The following is a 25308-nucleotide window of genomic DNA, read 5'->3' as shown; positions in this document are numbered from 1 at the left end:
CTCAACTTTGTAATGGCTTCTAAAGAAATCCACTAATGCCAATAGAAAAGTCTGAAAAGTGTACACAAGATATGAATTTTGCTGTGCATTCATGGACGTGCTTCTTATGAGGTAAAAATGGGTATTAACAATGGCAAGGAACGATTCTACCAACTCTATTATATTGTCTTCTCCAAAGCACTTAGTATCATGTTCTGCACACAGCGCTCAATACAACTGATAAATGGATCAACTTTCCTCTGTTCAAACATTGCCAGAGCAAGCTTTTCATTTTTAAGACCAATTTTTCATGTATTTCTGTCTAAATAGGTGAACTATTTTAGGTTAATAAACTCTCAGATTTACCAACTCCAATCTGGAGTTTCCTGAAGCAGACCACAGCAATTCCGATTTCTCTTTTCCCATTGGCACAAGGATGGAAATTTACAGGAGAAATCTAGAAATCGAAGCCCACCCAACTGAAGAAAACAACGGATCCTGGGCGTACGTACCTGCTCCGTTGCTGTGATCCTGGTAGAGTTGCTGAGGAAGGGGAATGAGAGCGGGGAGTTGGGGAAGGTGTGGATGGCTGGGAGGTGGAGGACCTTAAAGATCCAGTTAACGACGGCGGAAAGCTGCGCATGTAGGCCCGATTCGATGTAGACCCAATTTGAGGCGGGGGCCGACTGAAATCTTGCACAGATGAAGAAGAGTAGATTGTGGTGGACTGAGTCTGCCAAGGAGACTGCCGCCATGAATTAGACTTCGGAGAATCCAGGTTGTCCAAAGATTCACCTCTGAAAAATACCACCAGTGGCCAACATGCTTAGTGTCAAGCGAGGACCTTAAGTCACTGGAAAAACTGGCTCTCAATATGATACGTAATGCCTTATATAACCTCATTTCAAAATTAGGAAGCACATTGGTATGGCGGTGGTATTTGTTAAGAGCTTACTATGTGCCAGACGCTGTACTAAGCATTGGGTTAGGCGGGGGGAGGAATACAAGCAAATTGGGTTGGACACAGTCCCTGTCCCGCATAGGTGTCACTGTCTTAATCCCCATTTTACAGATGAAATAACCGAGGCACAGAGAAGTGAAGCAACTTGCCCTGAGGCACGGAGAAGTGAAGTGACTTGTCCAAGGTCACACAGCAGCAAGTGGCGGAGCTGGGATTTTCCGTCTCCCGCTTCTAGATTGCGACCCTGTTGTTGGGTAGGGACCGTCTCCATATGTTGCCGACCTGTACTTCCCAAGCACTTAGTACAGTGCTCTGCACACAGTAAGTGCTCAATAAATGATTGAATGAATGAATGAATGACCTTCTGACTCCTAGGTTCATACACTATCCACAAGGCAATGCTGCTGTGGAGTAGAGTACATTATTCACATGGATTTCTCTTAGTTTAATTTTTCAAAACCACCCAATATCGTTTTTTTCCAAAAATATACTCCTAAACTAAAAATATAAAAATGAACGTTTCCATGTTGACGGAGTAATAGCGGTAGTAGTAGCAGCAGCAGCAGCATTAATAAGCTTATTGTGGGCAGGGAATTTGTTTATTGTTGCACTGTACTCTCCCAAGCGCTTAGTACAGTGTACACACTAAGTGCTCAAAAATATGATTGCTAATAATAATTCTGGTATTTGTTAAGCGCTTATTATGTGCCAAGCTCTGTTCTGAGCTCTGGGGTAGATACAAGTTAATCGGGTTGGACAGAGCCCCTGTTTCACATGGTGCTCACAGTCTTAATCCCCATTTTACAGATGAGGTAACAGGCCCAGAGAAGTTAAGTGACTTGCCCGAAGTCACACAGCAGACGTGCGGCAGAGCCAGAATTAAAACCCAGTTCCTTCTGACTCCTAGGTCCCCCATGGGACAACCGGATCAACCTTAGAGAAGCAGCATGGCTCAGTGGAAAGAGCCCGGGCTTGGGAGTCAGAGATCATGGGTTCTAATCCTGGCTCTGCCACTTATCGGCTGTGTGACTTTGGGCAAGTCACTTCACTTCTCTGGGCATCAGTTAACTGATCTGTAAAATAGGGATTAAGAATGTGAGCCCCACGTGGGACAACCTGATCTCCTTGTATCCCCCCAGTGCTTAGAACAGTGCTTTGCACATAGTAAGCGCTTAACAAATACCACCATTATTATTATTAGGCCTGTGCTCTAGCCACTAAGCCATGCTGCTTCTCGTGAATGAATGAATGAATGAATGAATGGATAATAGGCTGTCTTTTATTCAGGACTAAAACTGAATGAATGAATGAATGAATGAATGAATGAATGAATGAATGGATGATAGGCTGTCTTTTATTCAGGACTAAAACTGACAGGGGCACTACCTTTACTGAATCTGCAATAATTAATATCCACTCTTAAAGGGAAAGAAGCTGCCCACCCTTCTGGGATATATATATATACGTATATATATATATATATATACGTATATATATATAAAAGCACGGGCTTTGGAGTCAGAGGTCATGGGTTCAAATCCCGGCTCCACCACTTGTCAGCTGTGTGACTTTGGGCAAGTCACTTCACTTCTCTGGGCCTCAGTTACCTCATCTGTAAAATCGGGATTAAGACTGTGAGCACCCCGTGGGACAATCTGATCACCTTAGAGGACCAGCGTGGCTCAGTGAAAAGAGCCCGGACTTGGGAGTCAGAGGTCATGGGTTCTAATTCCGGCTGTGCCACTTGTCAGCTGTGTAACTTTGGGCCAGTCGCTCCAATTCTCTGTGCCTCAGTTCCCTCATCTGTAAAATGGGGATTAAGACTGTGAGCCCACGTGGGACAACCTGATCACCTTGTATCCCTCCCAGCACTTAGAACAGTGCTTTGCACATAGTAAATGCTTAACAAATACCATCATCATTATTATTATTATTTATGACTGATCTAATGATTTATGATTCCTCTAGACTGTAAGATCATTATGCCCGGGGAATATGTCTACCGACTCTGTTCGATTGTACTCTCCTGAGTTTTTAGGATAGTGCACTTCACACAGTAAGCACTCAATAAGTCTGACTGATTTGACAACAAAAATTTTTGATGCCTGCAGTTACAGTAACTTCGAATCCTCAGAAATGAAAATAGGAATTTACCTAAAATTTGATTTTAGAAGCTGAGTGTTAGACAATTTGTCACTGCTCTGTCCCAAACCAGAGACTATTTCATAGCATCCAATCACTGAAGTACCAAACTGAATGATATTAATATTCATATTCATATGGTACAAAACTGCTTTTCAACTACTGGGCACTCGAATAACTTTACTACTACCACCATCACCACCACCGAAGGGAAAGCATTTGAGCAAATAAGTTGTATTATGTTTTCAGATCTGTCCTTGCAATGGTCGAATACCTCGTAAATAAATTTTCCCCTATTGAATTGTACACTCCAATTGAAGGGAAGGTGAGGGGAGGACTCATTAGTAAGTGGTTATTTCATCTGAGCTCTTTAAGAACTTGTAGTGTACCCAGAAGCTAAATATTTACCCAATGGCAAAGTACAGGGTATGGTTCTTAGCCTGGTACTTACCTTCTCATTACACCAGACAGATAAACAGGCTCTTTGTTTATACTGGAACTACGCTGCCTGATCCAGCTATTGTCATTGTGGAGTGATGTTTTCTTTCTCATCTCTTGGAGGATCTGTTGTCTTTCCATCTCGGCGTTTGAAGTGGCATGTTCTTTCCGCGACCCTTTCTGCGTATAGCTGGTGCTTCCGGTCTGGTTCGGCTGTTTATTGCTACCTAAATTTAAAGAATATCAAAAACTTTACAGTTAGCAGAGGTAAAGGCAATTAGGAAAAATGCGATTACACCTGGTGCAAAAAAAAATCCATACGATAATGTACTGAGGGCTGCAGGCCTCAAATGCGGATGAGATCACACCAGGTGTCAGGTGCAGCACTTAATGAAAAAGACACTAATTTAACAGCCGGAGGCAGGAGACTGGCCAATAAAAGGCAATTTTGATTCAAGTCTTATCACGCGTATTAAATAGATCATTTTGCCAGACCTAATACCTTCTTCCTAAATACCTCCGCCTCCAGCCTGCATCCCTCCCAGGGTATGGAAATCAACTTTTAGATCACAGTCAAATTGCCAGTTGGAAATTACATATTGAAACTCTCCAACCATTGGATCAATAATGTCATCTGGGGTCTATGCCAGTTGCAGGGAGGCACAACTCACAACTCATGGCCAAGAAACGGCTTCAGGCTCGTTTCAGCTGGGGACCGACCGCCATAACCAAAGTTTGGCTATTGAGTTTACTGGTGCAGATTAACCTCGCCATATTCTGGGTAACCCAGATCTTCACTGGTGCAACGATTGAAAATTGATTTGAAACTTTATTTGCTACTTTGAAGCTGTACTCCCACCTTGGTCTGGATCAGGATATTTCATCTGACTAAGTATTTGCTTTCTCTCAGCTTCCAGATCCACTGCTGTTGTCCTTGGTTGAAAGTTCATGGCTTGCTTGCGCCTTAGTTCATCTTCCAGGAGCCAGTGGGCAAGGCCACCTACTGATTTCTTATATGTGCCTATATTCATTTTTGCATGCACATACACATATTTTTATCAATTTGCATAGAGGTTTAATTTATATACGTAAAAGTACTGTGCTACAGACTTACACCTACTTGACATCACGCCATTAAACATGAATGAAAACTTTACTGCTCTTTTTAAAAATTCCCACTGCTAAAATTTCAGTAAAATCTCATTAATTTACACACCACGGTCCCATATATATGCCCTCTATTTGCAGTCACCCAAATAAGATTGTACCCCCTACTTCCTCCTCCCCTTGTCTCACCATTACTGGGAAAGAGAAAGAGATCTGATCACTAGAAAAAGGGGCTGATAGGAAGTGACTAATGTTGCTTTGTATTTAACAATCCTAAATTGCAACCAATGTGAATTACAGAGAAGCAACAGGAGACAGAGAACTGTGGAAGAGGCATATATACAAGAGAATCAGAGAAAGAGACAGAGATCAAGAGACTAACTTAAATCTAATCTTGGCAAAGACCAAAGGTTGCTCTCCCAATCAATCAATGGTATTTATTGAGCACTTACTGGATGCAGAGCACTGTACTAAGCACTTAGGAGAGTAAAATAAAACAGAGTTGATAGACATGTTCCCAGCCCACAAGGAACTTAGGGACCTGTCCACAGTCCCAAATACAAACATATACCCCACTATTTTGCCATTTTAGAAAACATTTGTGAAATTCATATTTTTAGAAAATACATCACACAAATTAGATTACAGTAATTAGTGATTCAACAATTCAAATCAAATTAGTGAAATTTTACTGAATCTTTTTCCTATCAACTGTGTAATTTGGGTTACTCATATTTCTGGATATCCAAAAATGCAGAAAATTAAATAGGATTAAATGTTTAGTTTACAGTAATAAAACAAAGGTGGTAATAATTCCATTTTGCATTAGGTTTAGGCTTTAATGCAAATCTAGTAATTAAAAAACAATGCAATCTCATGAAATTAAGGGCTTTTCTTTTTATTACATAAGTTTAAATTTCAATTTTCCATAAAACGTGCTCCTGTTTTAGCTACCAAAGTAGCTCCACTGTGCCTACATATTTTCATTTCATTATTTGTGAAATCCTATAAAAATAGATCTTCCAATAGCAAAATGATTAAACAGACCATCAGCCAAAGAGGAACATCGTTTCTAAGCACATACTAAAAATATTTTTGGACATGATAAATTATGCAATAAAAATTACATGACATTTGTGAAGCTGAAATATTAACTAGGCCACATTTATGAGGTATGCCTATATGAACAATTACCCCCTTTGATTTTAAAGTATTTTAAACAATACTATACTCACCATTTCTATTTGTAGAGTAATCATTATCAAGTTCTGTTGTGGACCTAGATTTATTCCTAAAATGCAAAGCAAATTAGTACATGTCTTCTTGATTAAGAAGAATGATTACTAAATATTTATAAACTGTAAACAACATATACAAGTAGATGTATTTAAAATTGTTTTTTCTTTTGTATGTTATCATCTTATCCATTGTGTTTCACACTTAAATAGTTCTTGTCTCCAAAACTTAATAGGCAGGAAAAAATATGAGCTAAGCATAACAATTTAGGAGGCTGCTAATCACATTTCTGCACTAAGAGATTTGTTGAGAAATTCTGGGTAACTGAAAACCTTAGATACCCCATTCATAAAGTGAATTCCAAGTATTTATCTTATAAAAACTGTGGGATCCTAACATTCAAATAATTTAGACAGTTCTGTACAAGAGTACTGTTGAATGTATGAACACCTACACAAAAGTACAATTAAGTGTTTATGCATCTACAGCACATGCTCTGAGCATACACAAACATAAGACAAGATTCAGCTCTCGTGCAACGAACACAGAACACACAGAACATCCACCCTGACCCCTCTCTTTCTCTATAAACTCTCATTTGGCTTCGTGGAAAGAGCAAGGGCTTGGGAGCCACAGGTTGTGGGTTCTAATTCCACCTCAGAACAGTGCTTGGCGCACAGTAAGCACTTAACAAATGCCATCATTATTATTACTATCAGCTGTCTGACTTTGGTCAAATCACAACTTCTCTGTGCCTCAGTTACTTCATCTGTAAAATGGGGATTAAGACTGAGAGCCCCACATGGGACAACTTGATTACCTTGCATCTAACCCAGCACTTGGCACAGTGCTTGGCACATAGTAAGCACTTAACAAATACCATCATTATTATTACTATTATTATTATTCATCTCTACCTGGATGTCCCACCAATACCTGTCTCCCCATTTCCAAAACTGAACTCATCTTCCCTCCCAAATCCTCTCCTCCCCTTAATTTTCCCTTCATTGTTGATATTATCTTCTTCATCTCAAGCCCGCAACTTTGGCATTATCCTTGACTCCTCTTTTCCAAACCCACATTTCAACACTATATTTCACAGCTAAGAGAAAAATATATTTGAATTCACAACATCTCTGGAATCTGCCCCTTCTTTTCCATCCAGAATGCTGGTCCAAGCCCTTTCCATATCCCAAAACCACTACTGCATCAGCCTCTTCATTGACCTCCCTACCTTCAGTCTTCCCCTTTCCCAGGACATACTTCACCCCACTGCCTGGATCAGTTTTCTAATGCATAGTTCTGCATGTTTCCCTACTCCTCTAAAACCTGCAACGGTTGACCATTCCTCTCTGCCTCTTGCAAACTTCACTCCTCTCAATCCAACCTACTTACTGTGCCTCATTCCTCTGAGATGAGATTTCAGAAGGGCCTTGAGGATAAGAACAGATGTGACTCGGTGGACGTGAAACAGGAAGGAGCCCAAGGCAGAAAGGACAGCGTGAACAAGGCACCAGTCATGAGAGAGACAAGACCGAGGCACAGTAAGAAAGCTGACTTGAAAGGAACAAAGCCAGCTGGAGTACAGTGGGAAAGACGCTGAGATAAGTAGAGAGGAGAGAACTGATTAGGAGTTTCTTGGATATAGTGCTTCGCCCAAACTCCAAGACTGTGGGTCCTTAACCTGCCCCTCGGCTGACCTCAAGAAAGTCAACTTCACTTCCAGAATCAATCAATTAATCACAAAATTGTATTGTGTGCTTACTTATCACTGAGCATTGTACTAACCCTTTGGAAGGGTTCTGCAGAGTAGTTGGAAGACTACTGAAGGCAGGGATCGAGGAAGAGGAAAGGAGGAGGCCATTTTTGAGTTTGCACATACATACTGCTCCTCGTCCTGTGTTCCCTTAGTTCCATAGGTACAGAATATACCCATATAAATTATTCAAGCAACAACTGAAACTCTGCTTCCTTACTTTGGTCCAAAACAGTGTGGGAGTGGGAAGCCAACCCCAACAATTAGGCTTCCCCAATCAAAGAAGGACTCTGCTCTTCCCTATTCAATGCTGGACTCCATGCGTCAGACAAAGGCTTCCTGGCTGTTATTTCTTCCCACCATTCCACTGACTTATATTACATCCATCTAGGATCTCTATACTTAGAAGTAACCATCACTCTCCCACCAGAAGGAGCCAACTCCTAAGTGCTCTATTCGCTTCACATCAAATTCTCATATAAGTCAGGGATTGTGTTATGGAAAAAAACCACATTGTAGCGACCACTGATTCCACGGCAATTACTGGGTTATGTGGTTGCAGGATTTCACCATTACTGACATTTTGACTGATCAGCATTTCTGTATTGCTGTCATGTCCGACACGAGCAGAATGATTTAACCCACACCATTCACTGTAAAGCTGCAAAAATGCAGATTAACAGTCTCTGTATGGGATAGTATATAAGGCAGAGGCTGGGAAGCTTAGGAGCATCATTTCTTGATGGAAGCTATCTTCATGCCCACAGCTATTTCTCTATGCACCAAGGCAACTTGCGTTATCTTTGGGGACATTTTCTACTCATTATAGCTCCACATGATGGGAAGGGTGTTCCCTATCTAAATTATAAATTGAAATCACGCGTTCTCTGCATACAACACATACAATAACAGAAAAGGGCTGAGTAAAACCAAAAAGTGCAACCAGCAGATCCAATTGGTCTGGGTTTCTGCTTAAGACAACACATCAAGCCGAACTACTACCTACAGTGATAATTCCATGTTTCACTAACCTGTCACTAGGAAGTAAACCTGTCATTGACTCCTCTTCTTTGGTGACATCCCAGGGATCAACGGGCCTAGAGGATAGAAGAGGAGTCGAAGAACAAGTCAAAGGATATGTTTTTAATGATGACAACTAATTCTGCAAAATGTTAAAACTGCAAATGAATGCAGTTTTCCTCAATATCCATTTGGAATTTTTCAAGTTTTTTTAGATGTTTAAAACCGAGAAAACAGCATTCTAGCACTAAGGGATTTCTTCTAGTGCAAGAGAAATGATTTCAAAACAGATTCCTAATGTTTCAGAAAGCTGCCTTCCAAAGTCAAATAAACAATGCCCAGAAAACTCCATGAATACCTGTGACAGCTATACTCTGCTATCAGAATGGTCTATAAAGCTTATAGTTAGTTGTGGGCAGGGATTGTCACTCTTTATTGTACTTTCCCAAGCGCTCAGAACAGTGCTCGGCACACAAGAAGCGCTTAATAAATACGAATGAATGAATGAATGAAAGAAGCGAGGACATTTTTATTTTTGTGGGATTTTCTTCCAACTCCTGGGAAGAAAAGAATCAGACTGAAAAACATATATGAACCATGAGTCATAAAAATAGAAACAAAGGTCTCTGCTACATTAAGAAAATGCAACATACACAATTATTTTTGAATAATCCACACATATCTGTATCTCTTTTTTTTTTCAGTCTTTTGGTGTCCTCATTATGGACATTTCACAGCTTTTTAGCACTTCCACAAGGAGATGGAGAGAAGGTGGCATTAAAACTTGTTGATTTTGTGTAACCAGTTGCTCAGGTACAATATTTGGTGTAAGAGATAATGAAATTATACAGAAAATCCAGAAGCCTGATTTTAGCCCTGTATCTCAACTGTTCACACTACCCCTGTCTCCAAACCAAATGCTGACTTGGTTCTTTCAAAACCTGGCAACTTAATTAAAATTCATATAATCACTCATCATCAATCGTATTTATTGAGCACTTACTATGTGCAGAGCAGTGTACTAAGCGCTTAAATATAAATCTTCCTATTTGTGAGCTTTAATCAAATCCACTCCTACAATTCTCGACTGCTGTAGTATTAAGTACATTGCTTGTCTATTTAAAGTCTCAGGGAATAAAAATAAATCTTACACCTCTCTATCATAGGTATGTAAGGCAAGTAGATAAAAAATCACTAGAAAATAATTTGAACTACTCAGGTGGCAAAGAAATGCAATCTTTTACTGTCATTGTAGGTCCCACATAAAAACCAACAGAGGTTTTTAGAAAACTTAAACATGCTAATAACACAAAATGCTATTAGGCTACAAATTCTTATATCACCTATTAATCAAGTGCTCTGGATAACGATCTTTCTGACTTTAATGGCAGAAATAAGGTTGAAAGTTTTTTCCACAGTGAATTATTTATAGAAGTGTTTTATAGACTGTCCTTTCTGAGAAAATTGACCGCAGGGCTCTTCAGCACATTTTAAAATGGGAAAACATACCTAAAACTTTTTATGCTTTTGAAATTCTACGGCAGATGTCCAACCAAGGGGATAAAATATCATACTGGGACAATTTGCCTGAAACAGCAATATAAATGCAACTGGATGGTGCCAATGGGTTTGCCCAATTAAATCAAATGAAAAGCAGCATGGCCTAGCGGAAAGAGCACAGGCCTGGGAATCAGAGGACCGGATCCCAGCTCCACCACTTATCTGCCTTGTGACCTTTGGCAAATCACTTACTTTTTCTGTGCCTCAATTAACTCCTTTGCAGAATGGGGATTAGAACTGGGAGCCCCATGTGGGACAGGGGCCGTGATCAACCCGATTAGTCTGTATCTACCCCAGCGCTTAGTACAGTGCCTGGCATGTAGTGAGGACTTAAAGACCTTAAAAAAATCATCACCTAGTAAAAAATGCAAATGCATTTCTTACCTTTTATATTGGTATATCTGCACTGAGGTTTCTTTCTCCTCTACCCAACGCTTCTGTTCTTCTGCCTCGGCTTGTTGTTTCTTCTCTTCCTCCTCTGCCTTCCATTTCTGCTTCTGTAATTCCTGATACTGCCGCTCCCTTAGTTTTCTTTCTTTCTCAAGCTGAAGTTGCTCTTCCAGTTTCCTTTTTTCCTCCATACGTTTAATTTCTTCCTCATGGAGCTGCTGCTGTTCCTTCTCCCATCTGCTTTTCTCCCTCTGAGAGACAGCGGAGTCATCTCTCAGAGTGGAAGTAGTAGTCTCATGCATGATTACAGGGACACTATAAGACCTTAGCACGAACTGCTCCTATAAAGGGATTAAAATGAAAAAAAATTACATATTGATCCATGCGTATGGGTTGACTTGAAATACGGCATAAAAATCATAGATCTAGAAGTGACTGCAAGAGATTAGATCCAGTCTGAATTCTAATGAGAGGAATAATAATAATATAATAAGTTATTATTTGTCAAGCACTGAACTAAGTGCTGGGGTAGATACTAGACAATCAGGCCAGACAGAAGCCCTGTCCCACAAAGAGCTAATCAATCAGTCATGTTAGAGAAGCAGTGTGGCTCAGTGGAAAGAGCTTGGGAGTCAGAGGTCATGGGTTCTAATCCCGGCTCCCCCACATGTCTGCTGTGTGACCTTGGGCAAGTCACTTCACTTCTCTTAGCCTGTTACCTCATCTGTAAAATGTTGATTAAGACTGTGAGCCCCACGTGGGACAACATGATCACCTTGTATCCCCCCCCCAGCACTTAAAACAGTGCTTTGCATATAGTAAGCGCTTAACAAATGTCATTATTATTATCATTATTATTATTATTATTGAGCACTTACTGTGGCAGAGCACTGTACTAAATGCTTGGGAAAGTACAATAAAGCAATATAAGAGACACATTCCCTGCCCACGATAAGCTTACAGTCTAGAGGGGGAGACAGACTTTAATATAAATAAATTACGTTTATGTATATAAGTGCTGTGGGACTAAATAACGGGAGGGGGTCACAGCAACACAGAAGATAAAGAAAAAAAAAAGAAAAGAAGCCTTGGAAGAGATGTACCTTGACTAAGGGCTTGAATGGGGACAGAGTAATTATCTATCAGGTATAAAGAGGGAAGGTTTCCAGGTCAGAGGCAGAATGTGGGTGAGAGGTCAATGGTGAGATAAGACGAAATCCAGGTATGGTGAGTAAATTGGCATTAGAGAAGCAGCCTGGCTCAGAGGAAAGTGCACGGACTTGGGAGTCAGAGGTCACGGGTTCTAATCCTGGCTCCGCCACTTATCGGCTGTGTGACTTTCGGCAAGTCACTTAACTTCTCTGTGCCTCAGATACCTCATCTGTAAAATGGGGATTAAGACTGTGAGCCCCACGTGGGACAACCTGATCACCTTGTATCCCCCCAGCAATTAGAACAGTGCTTTGCACATAGTAATCTCTTAACAAATACCATTATTGTACAAGTAAAATAATTTTATTTATTTATTTTACTTGTACATATCTATTCTATTTATTTTATTTTGTTAGTATGTTTGGTTTTGTTCTCTGTCTCCCCCTTTTAGACTGTGAGCCCACTGTTGGGTAGGGACTGTCTCTAAATGTTGCCAACTTGTACTTTCCAAGCGCTTAGTACAGTGCTCTGCACACAGTAAGCGCTCAATAAATATGATAGATTGATTGATTAATACAGTAATAAATCTGTACAAACATCTATACAGGTGCTATGGGGAGGGGAAGGAGATAGGGCGGGGGGATGGGGAGGAGGGGAGGAAAAAGGGGGCTCAGTCTGGGAAGGCCTCTTGGAGGAGGTGAGCTCTCAGGAGGGCTTTGAAGGGAGGAAGAGAGCTAGCTCGGCAGATGTGCGGAGGGAGGGCATTCCAGGCCAGGGGGAGGACGTGGGCCAGAGGTCGACGGCGGGACAGGCGAGAATGAGGTACAGGTTAGCAGCAGAGGAGCGGAGGGTGCGGGCTGGGCTGGAGAAGGTGAGAAGGGAGGTGAGGTAGGAGGGGGCGAGGGGATGGAGAGCCTTGAAGCCGAGAGTGAGGAATTCAGGGTTCTGTGTAGATTAAACACTCAGTGAACACTACTGATTGATAAATATGCCATAAACCTGAACAACAGCAGCAACCAAAAAAAGCTTGAGCTGATTAATGCACGGCACTGCGCTGATCCTTTCACCAAGCAAGACAATCTGACAGGGCTCCAGATGCCTAGAAGCCAAACTCCAGTGCCTTGCCCAGTGATGTGAAGTGAAAAGTTGAGGAAGCAGCTTTCAAACCTACCTCATTTAAATACTTGGAGCTCTCCTTTTCAGCCTCTTGCTGAGCTCGTTGCCATTCTTCCCTTAATTTCTCCTGCTCCCGATGATACTTCTCCTATCAAGTAGAAGACAAAAACATTACCACCATCATTCACCTTGTTCTTTAAACCAGCAAACCTTCCGATAAGCATTTTCCGACCTGGACCAATAAAACCAAACTTTTATGGGAGATTTATGACAAAATGGGGGAGAGGTTTTGTCTGATTTCACGGTACAACTTTTGAGTTTCATCCCATTTAAACAGAGACGGACTATTTAGGTTATGACATAAACGTCGACTATGAATAAGTGCAGGTGTGGCTGGAAAGACCTACGTGGGACTAACATTCTTTCCTTACCGTGGGCAAATAAATATTGTTTTTCGCCACGCCTGCCAGGGGCAGCTGCATTATCTAGTAACTCCTTGAATCTGGTTCTTGGCATACTAATCACCTGCTTGGGGAGAGCTCCTTTCTGACTGTTGCAGTCCCGGCTGATCTGTCTATAAGGCCATCAGGTTTCAGTGAATTGAAGAGATACCCCGATTCAGTGAAATAGGGGACCCTTCCCATCTCCCAGGCCAACTAGTCCCCACGAGTAGTGATGATGGGCATGGGTGAAGATCTCTAGCCGGTCCCACCATGGCTTCACATGTTCCCTCATTTTATGGAAGAGGGAACTGAGGCACAGAGAAGTTAAGTGACTTGCCCAAGGTCACACACCAGACAAGTGGCAGGGGCGAGATGAGAACCACGTCTTTCTGATTTCCAGGATTTCTCTTTCCACTAGACCACGCTGCTTCTGCTCTTCCCATTCAGACCCATGATCCACTAGATTGTAAACGCCCTTGGAGGTTGGGATTGTGTCAACCAACTCCACTGTTTTGTAATAATAAGGATAATACTACTACTACTACTACTAATAATAATAATAATAATAATAATCGCATGTATTAAGTGCTTACTATGTGCAAAGCATTGTTCTAAGTGCTGGGGAGGTTTCAAGGTGATCAGGTTGTCCCACAGGGGGCTCACAGTCCTAATCCCCATTTTACAGAAGAGGTACCTGAGGCACAGAGAAGTGAAGTCACTTGCCCAAAGTCACACAGCTGACAATTGGCAGAGCTGGGATTTGAACCCATGACCTCTGACTCCAAAACCCGTGCTCTTTTCTACTGAGCCACGCTACTCTCCCAAGCACCCAGTACAGGGCTCTGCACACAGTAGGTGCTCAATAAAGACCACTGACTGATTGATTCCTCCTCTTCCTAGAAGAGGGGGTCCCTGGCTCCTGCCCAGCACTCTAATGGCAGCAACAGAGGCAGGACGGCAAGGGGAAGGGAGGAGAGGCCGGCCCTCATAACCTTCTTCATTCCAGGACCCGAGTTCAGGGCAGGGCAAGAGCTACGGAGTGGCAGTGGCTACCTGGGCAAATGGCGAGGCAAAGGCTTAGTAAAGTTCCCGAGAAGTGCAAAGCAACCCTATAATTTGGCTGATCCCCTCTGAGAGGCTGCAGGGAGTGGGCATTCATTTGTTCGTTCAATCACATTCACTGAGCTCTTACTGTGTGGAGAGCACTGTACTAAGCTCTTGGGAGAGTATAATATAACAATAAACAGAAACATTCCCTGCCCACAGCACGCTTGCAGTCTAGCGGGGGAAACAGACATTAATAGAAATAAATAAATTACAGATACGGACATAAGGGCAGTGCTGGGAATGTGGGCAAGAGGTGATGATGTAAGGTTGTGCTGTGTGGCACCTCTCCAGCATAGTTGGTTCTGCCAGCCTAGCCTCTCCCCATTGGCTCTGGTATCCAGTCCCCTACCAACCCCAGCCACCCAAGTTGGGCTGTGTTCAAGGACAGGGTGGGCAACAGAGGTGAGCAGATGATGATGTAGTCTACCACCAGTGCTCATGGCTGCCACCTCACCAATCAATCAATCAATCGTATTTATTGAGCGCTTACTGTGTGCAGAGCACTGTACTAAGCGTTTGGGAAGTACAAGTTGGCAACATATATAGACGGTCCCTACCCAACAATGGGCTCACAGTCTAAGCAGCATAGCCTAATGGCAAGAGAATGGGCTTGGGAGTTGGAGGACGTGGGTTCTAATCCTGGCTCTTCCACTTGTCTGCTGTGTGACCTTGGGCTAGCCACTTAACCACTCTGTGCCTCAGTTACCTCATCTGTAAAATGTGGATTAAGACTGTGAGCCCCATGCCACTCGCAACTTCAAGGCTGTCCATCACCTCACCCCCTCTTACCTCACCTCCCTTCTCTCCTTATCCAGCCCAGCCTGCACCCTCTGCTCCTCTGCCACCGCTAACCTCCTCACTGTACCTCGTTCTCGCCTGTCCCGCCGTCAACCCCCAGCCCACGTCCTCCCCCTGGCCTGGAATGCCCTCCCTCCACACATCCACCAAGCTAGCTCTCTTCTTCCCTTCAAAGCCCTACTGAGAGCTCACCTCCTCCAGGAGGCCTTCCCAGGCTGAGCCCCCTTTTCCCTCTCCTCCTCCCCATCCCCTCCACTCTACCTCCTTCCTCTCCCCACAGCACCTGTATATATATTTATACAGATTTATTACTCTATTTTACTTGTACATATTTACTATTCTATTTATTTTGTTAATGATGTGCATTTAGCTTTAATTCTTTTTGTTCTGATGACTTGACACCTGTCCACATGCTTTGTTTTGTTGTCTGTCTCCCCCTTCTAGACTGTGAGCCCACTGTTGGGTACGGACCTTCTCTATATGTGGCCGACTTGTACTTCCCAAGCGCTTAGTACAGTGCTCTGCACACAGTAAGCCCTCAATAAATACTATTGAATGAATGAATGAATGTGGGAAAGGGACTATGTCCAACCTGATTAGTTTGTATCTACCCCAGTGTTCAGGACAGTGCTTGACACATAGTAAGTGCTTAACAAATACCATTATTATTATTATCATCATCATCATCATTATACTGTCTGTGCCCTGCATTACCCTTCTGGATCTGGGAAGTCTGGTGTGGCAGTGCCCCAGTCAGAAAAGCAAGCAGCTTTGAGAGAGGGTACCATAAATTCAGCTCTACTGTTGAAAGGGACCCTCCTGTTCAGCAAATTCCCCAGCAGGCAGTTTCACTTCTTAAACACTCTCTGCCCAAGCTAGGTATGCAACAGGTTTGCGGCTTGCTAATCTACAACTCTCTTTTGGGGTATTCGCTCAGCAGGAGGGTCTTCGCCAACAGTTGAGCTGGCTTCAGGAAATCCTCTCTCAATGCTGAAGTTGTTTTCCTCTCATTTGTTAGCGCTTAGTACAGTGCTCTGCACACAGTAAGCGCTCAATAAATACGATTGATGATTTGTAAGAGGTGTTGCTTCAGACTGTGCCTCACTACACCGTGGCTCATTGGAAAGAGCCCAGGCTTGGGAGTCAAAGGTCATGGGTTCTAATCCCAGCTCCGCCACTTGTCAGCTGTGTGACTTCGGGCAAGTCACTTAACTTCTCTGAGCTTGTTTCCTCATCTGTAAAATGGGGATTAAGACTGTGAGCCCCATGTGGGACAACCTGATTACCCTGTCTCCCCCCCAGTGCTTAGAACAGTACTTGGCCCATAGTAAACGCTTAACAAACGCCATCATTATTATCTTTAAATGGTTTGCTCCAACCTTCTGGTTTGCATACACCTTATTTCAGGTCACTATTTAGCAGTTGGTAAGACACCTACTTATGAGCTGTGTGACTTTGGGCAAGTCACTTAACTTCTCTGTGCCTCAGTTACCTCATCAGTAAAATGGGGATTAAAATGGGGATCTACCCCAGAGCTTAGCACAGTGCTTGGCACACAGTAAGTGCTTAACAAATATCATTATTATTATCATCATTATATCCTGTTATCCACATTCCTCACATAACCTGTCACAAAAAGCTGTTTTGTGATGGGTATTGTCTCAGTTGTAATGAGACGATGTGTCTTTTGATCATGTTCGTTATTTGATGAGGAATAGGACACATAGGCAAAATTTTTGTGTGTCTTCTGAGACTGGTTCAACTCTTATAGAAGACTAGACAACTTCCTAGAACTATAGACTTCGAATATTATATTCATTCAGTCATATTTATTGAGCGCTTACTGTGAGCAGAGTACTGTACTAAGCACTTATAATAATAATGACGATATTTGTTAAGTGCTTACTATGTGCCAAGAATTTTTCTAAGCACTGGGGAGGAAACATGGTGATCAGGTTGTCCCATGTGGGGCTCACACTCTTCATCCCCATTTTACAAATGAGGTAACTGAGGCACAGAGAAGTGAAGTGACTTGCCCAAAGTCACACAGCTGACTATTGGCAGAGCTGGGATTTGGACCCATGACCTCTGACTCCCAAGACCACTCTGCTTATATGAAGTATGATGTTCCATTGTTGTCAGACTCTGTCAATATCACAAAGAACATTCTGTCTCTTGATACAATGTTCTTTTCTTCTTCTAATTGTACATCACTGAATAATACAGTGCCCAGATAAAAGAATGTGGTAATAGTGCTGAGCGGTCTGCTGACTCTGTGAAGTGATACACACTCATCTACATGTCTTCCTGTTTCTAGGCCTCCAAAGGACAGTCATCTGGAAATAGTTCTCAGATGACTGCCAAAGACATTTTTGACTTCACCTATTATTAATTTAAAATCCATTTCCAGCTAAAGCTAGAGAAATAAGGCAGTTGCTAGAAACAGATTTTAGTGAACACCAAGTTTTGCACAGGAGAGGTAGGAACATTTGATCAGAAAACCAACCTAGCATTTAGGAAAGATCAATTTTTTCATTTTCTCTAGAAACTTTTGGTTGGAAATTGTCTGTTTTTTGTTGTTGCTGTTGTTTTCGATGAACCACAATATTTATAATGTATTACATCGGCAGGTATACATTTAAAAATCTAATTTCCATATTCACCAAATGCCTAACATACGATGCTTCTGACCTTGGGATTTTTACAAACCACTTCTTAATATGAAGCCACCTTCCAATAGTATTTGAGAATCTAATTGATATAGATACATTAACTTGCTTCACATGAGAAATACTTATATGTAAATATCAAGATCAAATGGAGTGCTTAAGAGACAGATAATTATTTTTCACATCCCAGAAAGCATCTTGGAGACAGGACTGAAGAGAAGGAACAGGAGTCCCAAACATGTCCTGTCTATTTCTCTTTTAGATGTGCAGGCCATTTATGAAATAATCAATTTTCAAGTGCTTTAATGAAAATAAAAGTGCCATACAAATATAGTTGGGTTTGTTACTGTTTCCTTCATGAACCTAGACGCTCTCCTTAGGGATGCCACTGTCTTAAGAATGATTTTAACTGAAACTTTTGCCAAGTAAACAAAAGGTTTGGGAAATGTAAATGGTGGCAACTGCTCTGCTCCTGGAGTTTCTACTCAGGTCAATGACTTGAAAAGCCACTCACAGATGTGCAAATTCCTGCTGAAAGCCACAAGGTAGGCTGCTGAAGTGACTGGAGGATTCCTAGTTTCAGATCCCTAAGAACCACATCCTCAAAGAGAGTTATGGAGTCAACTGTCACAAAACGAAAGAAGCCTGTATTATACATATTTTGAATTCACTGTTAAGGGTTCACCCAAAACACTCTTCTCACCAAATGCTTATTTTGAATCAATTTTTGGCCTACTTTTAAATATAAGAAAATAACTATTTTCTATACTTCACACTGCTGCCCGGATCATCTTTGTGCAGAAACTCCCTGGGCATATTACTCCCCTCCTCAAAAATCTCCAATGGCTACCAATCAACTTATGCATCAGGCAAAAACTCCTCACTCTCAGCTTCAAGGTTCTCCATCACCTCGCCCCCTCCTACCTCACCTCCCTTCTCTCCTTCTCCAGCCCAGCCAACACCCTCCGCTCCTCTGCTGCTAATCTCCTCACCGTACCTCATTCTCGCCTGTCCCGCCATCGACCCCTGGCCCATGTCATCCCCTGGGCCTGGAATGCCCTCCCTCCGCACATCCGCCAAGCTAGCTCTCTTCCTCCCTTCAAAGCCCTACTGAGAGCTCACCTCCTCCAGGAGGCCTTACCAGACTGAGCCCCTCTTTCCTCTCCCCCTCCCCATCCCCCCGCCCTACCTCCTTCCCTTCCCCACAGCACCTGTATATATGTTTGTACAGATTTATTACTCTGTTTATTTTACTGGTACATATTTACTATTCTATTTTTTTTTTAATGATGTGCATCTAGCTTTACTTCTATTTATTCTGATGACTTGACACCTGTCCACATGTTTTATTTTGTTGTCTGTCTCCTCCCTCTAGACTGTGAGCCTGTTGTTGGGTAGGGACCGTCTCTATATTTTGCCAACTTGTACTTCCCAAGTGCTTAGTACAGTGCTCTGCACACAGTAAGCACTTAATAAATACGATTGAATGAATGAATGAATGAACTATTTTGCCTTTTTAAAAAGGACTGAACAACTTTTGAAATCTTTGAAATCAGTATTCAAAATAAAGACAATTGGGAAGGACCACCTAGAAAGAGACCAAACTCCTATATTCTAACAATTGTCATTGTTTTACATGGAAAGAAATTTGGTTTTCTCCAACTGAGGGGTTCTTATTCTATCTGAAAAAGATTGATAGAATTACAACTCCAGAGGCTGGAAAGAGATGAAGTCTGCAGGCTCTGACCAAATTCTCCAATATCAGGAATGGTGTCACCAAGCCACAAGGACCAATTGCACCAATTGCACTTTATCATAAATCAACTCTGAATTCTGAATACAATAGGGTCAAGGTGACATAAGGAGACACTTTCTTGGCTTAACGAGCAGTAAACATAAGGAATGTAAAGAAAGTGAGAGATGAAATCATAGACAGCATGTTCATACTGAGTTACTAGAAATGGAGATTAGGAGTAGCAGAAAATGCACCACGCACTTGGATTACAAAGGTAAAGATCCTCACTCACTCACTTTAGATACATTTAAGTTAAGCTACTAGAAAAAGGTAAATAATAGGGAACATGCCCTTGTTCATTAGAAACAGCTCATGTTTACCTGCAATAGACGATCCTGTTCCTTCTGCCATTTTTCCTGCCGCTTCCTTTCTTCCTCTTGATCCCAGGCCCACCGATTTGAGGAGCTGATGGTTGGAACTGGAAGCTAACCAGCACGGTACAGACAACAAATATAGAGTAAAAAGAAGCTGAGTTCCTTTCTTTCACCTTGACTAAAAATCTTGGCTTGATGGTGAAAATTAATTTGAAATAACAGAGTGGTTTTGTGGAATAAAAAAAAATATGTGCTCAAATTAGAAGTGCAGTTAATTTGGTCGAAAGGGTACTTAACCGTGGGTCGACTTTAACAGGGATGGTATCTGATCTAATTCATTGTCTCCACCCCAACGCTTAGTACAGTTCTTGTCACACAGTGAGTGCTTAAGACCGCAATTATTATAGCTGTCAAATGAGTTCTACTTACATCAGGCACTGTAGAATCAGGGCCTCCTGTACGATCATTGTGAGACATTAGGAGGAAATGGAAAAAAATAATTAAGTCTTTGCAATGCTACAACCTTATTTCTTGAAGTAATATTCCTGCCTAACTAGTGTCAAGAAACTAAGTTTTTGCAAATTGCCACGTGGCATCGTCAGTTTCACTATCAAGGATCCAGTGAGGAGAGAACAAAAACCTGGAAAGACTTAACCCTTGCCTCTAATTTCTTGGAAACGTGCCCGGAACTTTAGGGAAGTTCATCCACTGATAATTTCCTGCCAAAATAATGGAGAACAACACGGGGTGTGCCCAATTTGATTTTTCTAATTCCTTTTCCACTCAATATTCTGGCTGCTTGATGTGGGTTGACCAGGCTAATTCAATGCAGCCAAACATGAAAATCTGCCGAATATTGCTTGAGTCCCAGTTTTCAGATGCTCTGCCTTCAGTGAATTTATCATTGCAAACTCAAACTCAATAGACAGGTTAGTCCACTTCATTTTAGTGTCTGTCTCCCCTACTCGACTGCATGCTCCCTGAAATCAGGGATCATGCCCACGATGCATGGCCTTGTAGAAAGAGTATTATTGGCCTGCGAGTCAGAGGACTAGGGTTCTGGGGTTCTAATTCTGGCTCTGCCTCTCATCTCCTGTGTGAACTTCTTTGTTCCTCATTTTCCTGACCTGTGAAATGGGAATTCAATACCTGCTCTCCCTCCTACTCATACTGAGCACTGTGTGGGATAGGTACTGTGTCCGACTTGATTAACAACATAAAGGAAGCGTTTAACAAGTACCATTATCATTACCAACTCAAACTCTCCCAAGCAGTTAGTACAGTGCTCTACACACAGTAGGTACTCAATAAATACTACTGAACGATTGATTTTCTGAGCTTACTACTGTGGAGCTCTTAAGCTACAACTGACTGTCTAGTCCTTAGCTCATTCCCTTCTGCTTTAAAAAAAAAAAGTCAAAATCCTTTTAGCATATGCTAAAATGAGGTATGTGAATGGGAAAATATTCTGAAACCTGAGTTTTAAAATCTATAGGATGAGCACTGAAAAAAAGTATTTATTTAAAATTGCTATTTTAAAAACTATGGAAAGGTTTTTCCTAGGAAAAGAATATTCTAATGGATTTATGTCCGCGAATTTGAGCCAGAGATGCGATTTTCAACCTAAGAATTTAAATTGACGAGCTGGCATTGTTAAGGAAAACAGCACACATGGAACTAATATGTATTTTGCCATAAAAAATTACTCTACTAAAGTGGTCTCCTGACTGAAAAATAAAACCTTTAGAATGAGAGGATAAATGCTTCATTATTCCAATATTTAAAATTTGCAAGCCAGTTAAAATGGTACATTTTTCTGAAGCCTAGTTTCTTTTTTAAACAATTTTAAAAAGAGCAAACGAGTACATTAAGAAAAGAGCATTAAAATCTATAGTTTGGATTTGTGGAAACACCTAGACTTTTGGCTATTTTCAAGCTCTCAGTCTAAAGCACAAAATTGAGACACATGAATAAGTTCTGAAAGCAGAGTATTAGACAAAGTGGAAGTGTGGAAAAAAAAATGCAACATGCACAGCACGTCAAAAGGCCATCCCACATAACTATACCAACATCGAAGTCCCCAAAATGCACAGGCTTATTAACTTCAAGACTGGCTTACAATTTAGTCAAATTTCAATAGAGGTCAACCCAATTATCTCAAATCCATTAGCGTAATAGAACAGCATCAAAAAGTCCTGTGATTTACTATTGAATAGGATTTTCCAATACAAATATCATTCTGAAGCCATTTAAAACTTCTTCCCATAAAATTTTTGTTGGTGTAATCCACTATTATGCCATTTTGTGGGGAACATCGAAGCTTGAATAGAATTCCTCAACTCTCACTGTTACCCAGTGGAAAGGCGTGTATTTAATAGCAACTCAGTTAAAAAAAAAAAGCTTCAGAGATATAAAAAAGGACACACAAAGACCCATTACCACAAAGGTAGACCCATGAATGGTAAGAAAAACCTGATGACCCTAGGGAAAGAATGGAAATGGATTACGGTGTTTTGTCAAATGACAACAAACAATATTGTAGAGGCTTAGAACCCAGCACCACAGACCAGTTAGGAAGAATGTAAGGGGAACAATTTCATGAAGGTACATGAATTGTTAGCTGTGTGGTTTACCTTGTTCAAAAAATTGTGATCGCCTTTTTAAGTTTTTCAAAGAAATAGGTTCAGATTCTATTTGAAAAATACAAAGAATACAAATAAATCAAGGTCGGGACCATTGCTTTAGAAAACCACTGGATGATAGATGACATTAGCTTTAACTTTTTAATATGGGATAACATTGTTATAATTTTTTGAATCCTGGAGTCATCGATGAACACATAACATTTCGGAGGTTAATCAGTATTAAAATTAGTACCAAAATAAAAAATAGCATAAAAATTGATCAAAGGTAGTTTACTTCTGTGTGGAAGTGTGAGACTGTGTGTGTGTGTGTGTGTGTGTGTGTGTGTGTGTACGCATGCGCACACATTTAGCTTAGCAACAGCAGCCAAACCGTAGCTACCAAACTGTGTTAGGGAACTAAGCAGCAGCTTTTCTCTTCTATCCAATTAAATATTTATTCCTGATGTTCCTGCTATCTCATTCTAAATGAGATGCAAAACAAAGTACCCACTACTTCCAAATTAAGAAATACTCTACAGTGTCATTCACTCGTGAAGTGGGTACTGCTTCTAGTTGAATTATTTCTCTGCATTTTTGCAAATTGACAGGTAATAAACACAAAAGATAAAAATGGGGAAGAGCAAAAGATATCAAAGGAAAAAAAAATAGATGAAGAAAAAAAAATCTACTAAAAATCTAATTCCAGTTCCAGGACCCCAATAGCTTCTTGAAGGCAAGAATCATGTCTGCCTATTCTGTAGTACTGTACCCTACCAAGCATTTAGTACAATGCTCTGCACAAAGTAAGCCCTCAATAAATACCACTAAGTAATAGATAAGAAAAAAGTTTTAATCCAATTTTAGTGAATGGACAAATCCCTGAGATGCAGAAGACATATAATCATCAATGTTTTTTAATTGAGTGCTTACTATGTTCAGAGCACTGTACTAAACACTTGGGAGAGTATAAGAGAGTAGCCGAACATGTTCCTTGCCCACAGTGAGCTTACATCTAGAAGGAATAGCATTCTGATTCAACCACTGATTTGCCACATATCCTGTGCCAAATAAGTACTGCATTCGTGTCATCAGCTTATTATTTAACTGTTTTTAAAACAGCTATTATTTTACACAAACTTTTTACGGATGTCGGGAAGATGTTGGTTAAAAAAACTCAGTGAAGTGAAATTTTACTTCTCACAAAAATAAAAAAAAAAACTGTAAATAGGGGTGACACAACTTTATATTCAATGTAATGGTACAAAATCATTTTTCTTGTCTATGCAGATTTGATTTAGGGTACTTATAACTCAATTGGGAATTAACAGTAAGATAATTATGTCAGTCAAGTTTAGAGTGGTATTGAAATCAAGGTTCCTAGGGAACCTACATCAAAATCGCTACTAACATTACTAGAGAACAGTGGCATTTGTAGAACCTAGATTTTCATTTCTATATTTCATTATAAAAAAGGAGGATTCTAGACACTGGGAGTAGGAAAACAGTGGTGATATATAACAATATCTCAGGAACTGTGCTTGATGTTTGCATACCAACTTGTTTTCTCCCTTATGCCAGTGAATGTCACAATGAGGCATGCAGAGATCTAGAACTTGCTGCCAACATTTTGTTTGTAGTTCTTGAACTAATCAATTCTTTGCAGAATTGAAGTCCATCCACCAGTTTGCAACAGGATCATTTTACTGAATGGTATTCACTTTAAAAGTTCCACAAAAGACTCTTTTCCTCTAGTTACAAATATGCAAATGATCACTCATTTACCTTTTATGTCTAGAGAACTGCTTTCACCATGTAATCCGTTCATTTCTTCTGTTTCAGTACTCTGCAAAGGATAAATCATTCTGATATTATTTTTCCTCATTTAGATCCAAAACCTGTAATACATTAACTAAGTTAACATGGTGAAATGCTTCTGCTTGTGGGGATTGCAAAGAGATGAACTAGTCAGGCAGTTCACACACATTTCAACATTTTTCAGCATTTCAGAAGCTACTAGACCTGAGGCCTTCAAATCCAGTTTGTTCGTAAAAGTCTGCTAATTCACCGTATACACCATTGCCCAAGTAATTCATGTCCACTCCATTTGGTTGACATTCATAATGAAACCAAATGTTCAAATATTGTGCTTCCTACCCTCCAAGTGTTCTTCTGAGAAGTTGCAGAGAAAATGCAATGTACATTTCTAAAGAATAAATATTCTAGTAATGAGTCTCATATGGGGATAAAGCCAAAACATGTAATGTGGAATGGGAATATTTCAATTTCAATAAAACATATACTGCTGCTCTAATTTGAAAAACTCACTATATAGGAAAATTATATGGGCTCGGAAGTCAGAGGTTGTGGGTTCTAATCCTGCTCCACCACTTGTCAGTTGTGTGACTTTGGGCAAGTCACTTAACTTCCCTGTGCCTCAGTTACCTCATCTGTGAAATGGGGATTAAGACTGTGAGCCCCACGTGGGACAACCTTAGAACCTTGTATCTACCCCAGGGCTTAGAACAATGCTTGGCACACAGTAAGCGCTTAACAAATACCATCATTATTATTACACCCTTGAGATTAATAGAAATTTCATTTTGGAAGTACTTAACTCTACAAAGAAATACTTAATGAATTCAGGGACAGAAAAAATAGGTCCTCGCAACCATCAACAAACACTTTGGTAACTTTGTAAATG

The 25308-nt window shown here is 40.9% G+C and overlaps 1 protein-coding gene across 1 annotated transcript in view; it reads right to left on the bottom strand.

Moving 5' to 3' along the window:
* Window positions 1-25308, bottom strand: part of LMO7 (LIM domain 7) — a 326368-nt gene that overhangs the window by 8490 nt on the left and 292570 nt on the right. Inside the window, exons 20-29 of the mRNA XM_038762998.1 lie at window positions 24390-24450; window positions 22617-22673; window positions 20413-20438; window positions 19990-20094; window positions 12913-13005; window positions 10584-10930; window positions 8651-8716; window positions 5863-5918; window positions 3534-3747; window positions 492-776 (exon numbers count right to left, since the gene is read on the bottom strand). Of these exons, the coding sequence (XP_038618926.1) occupies window positions 492-776; window positions 3534-3747; window positions 5863-5918; window positions 8651-8716; window positions 10584-10930; window positions 12913-13005; window positions 19990-20094; window positions 20413-20438; window positions 22617-22673; window positions 24390-24450 (1310 nt within the window). The remainder of the gene's footprint in view (window positions 1-491; window positions 777-3533; window positions 3748-5862; window positions 5919-8650; window positions 8717-10583; window positions 10931-12912; window positions 13006-19989; window positions 20095-20412; window positions 20439-22616; window positions 22674-24389; window positions 24451-25308) is intronic.

Source organism: Tachyglossus aculeatus, chromosome 2, assembly GCF_015852505.1.
Source record: "Tachyglossus aculeatus isolate mTacAcu1 chromosome 2, mTacAcu1.pri, whole genome shotgun sequence".
Classification (NCBI taxonomy): Eukaryota; Metazoa; Chordata; class Mammalia; order Monotremata; family Tachyglossidae; genus Tachyglossus; species Tachyglossus aculeatus.
Note: the sequence above shows the minus strand (reverse complement) of the source record. Positions and strands in the feature narration are given on the sequence as shown.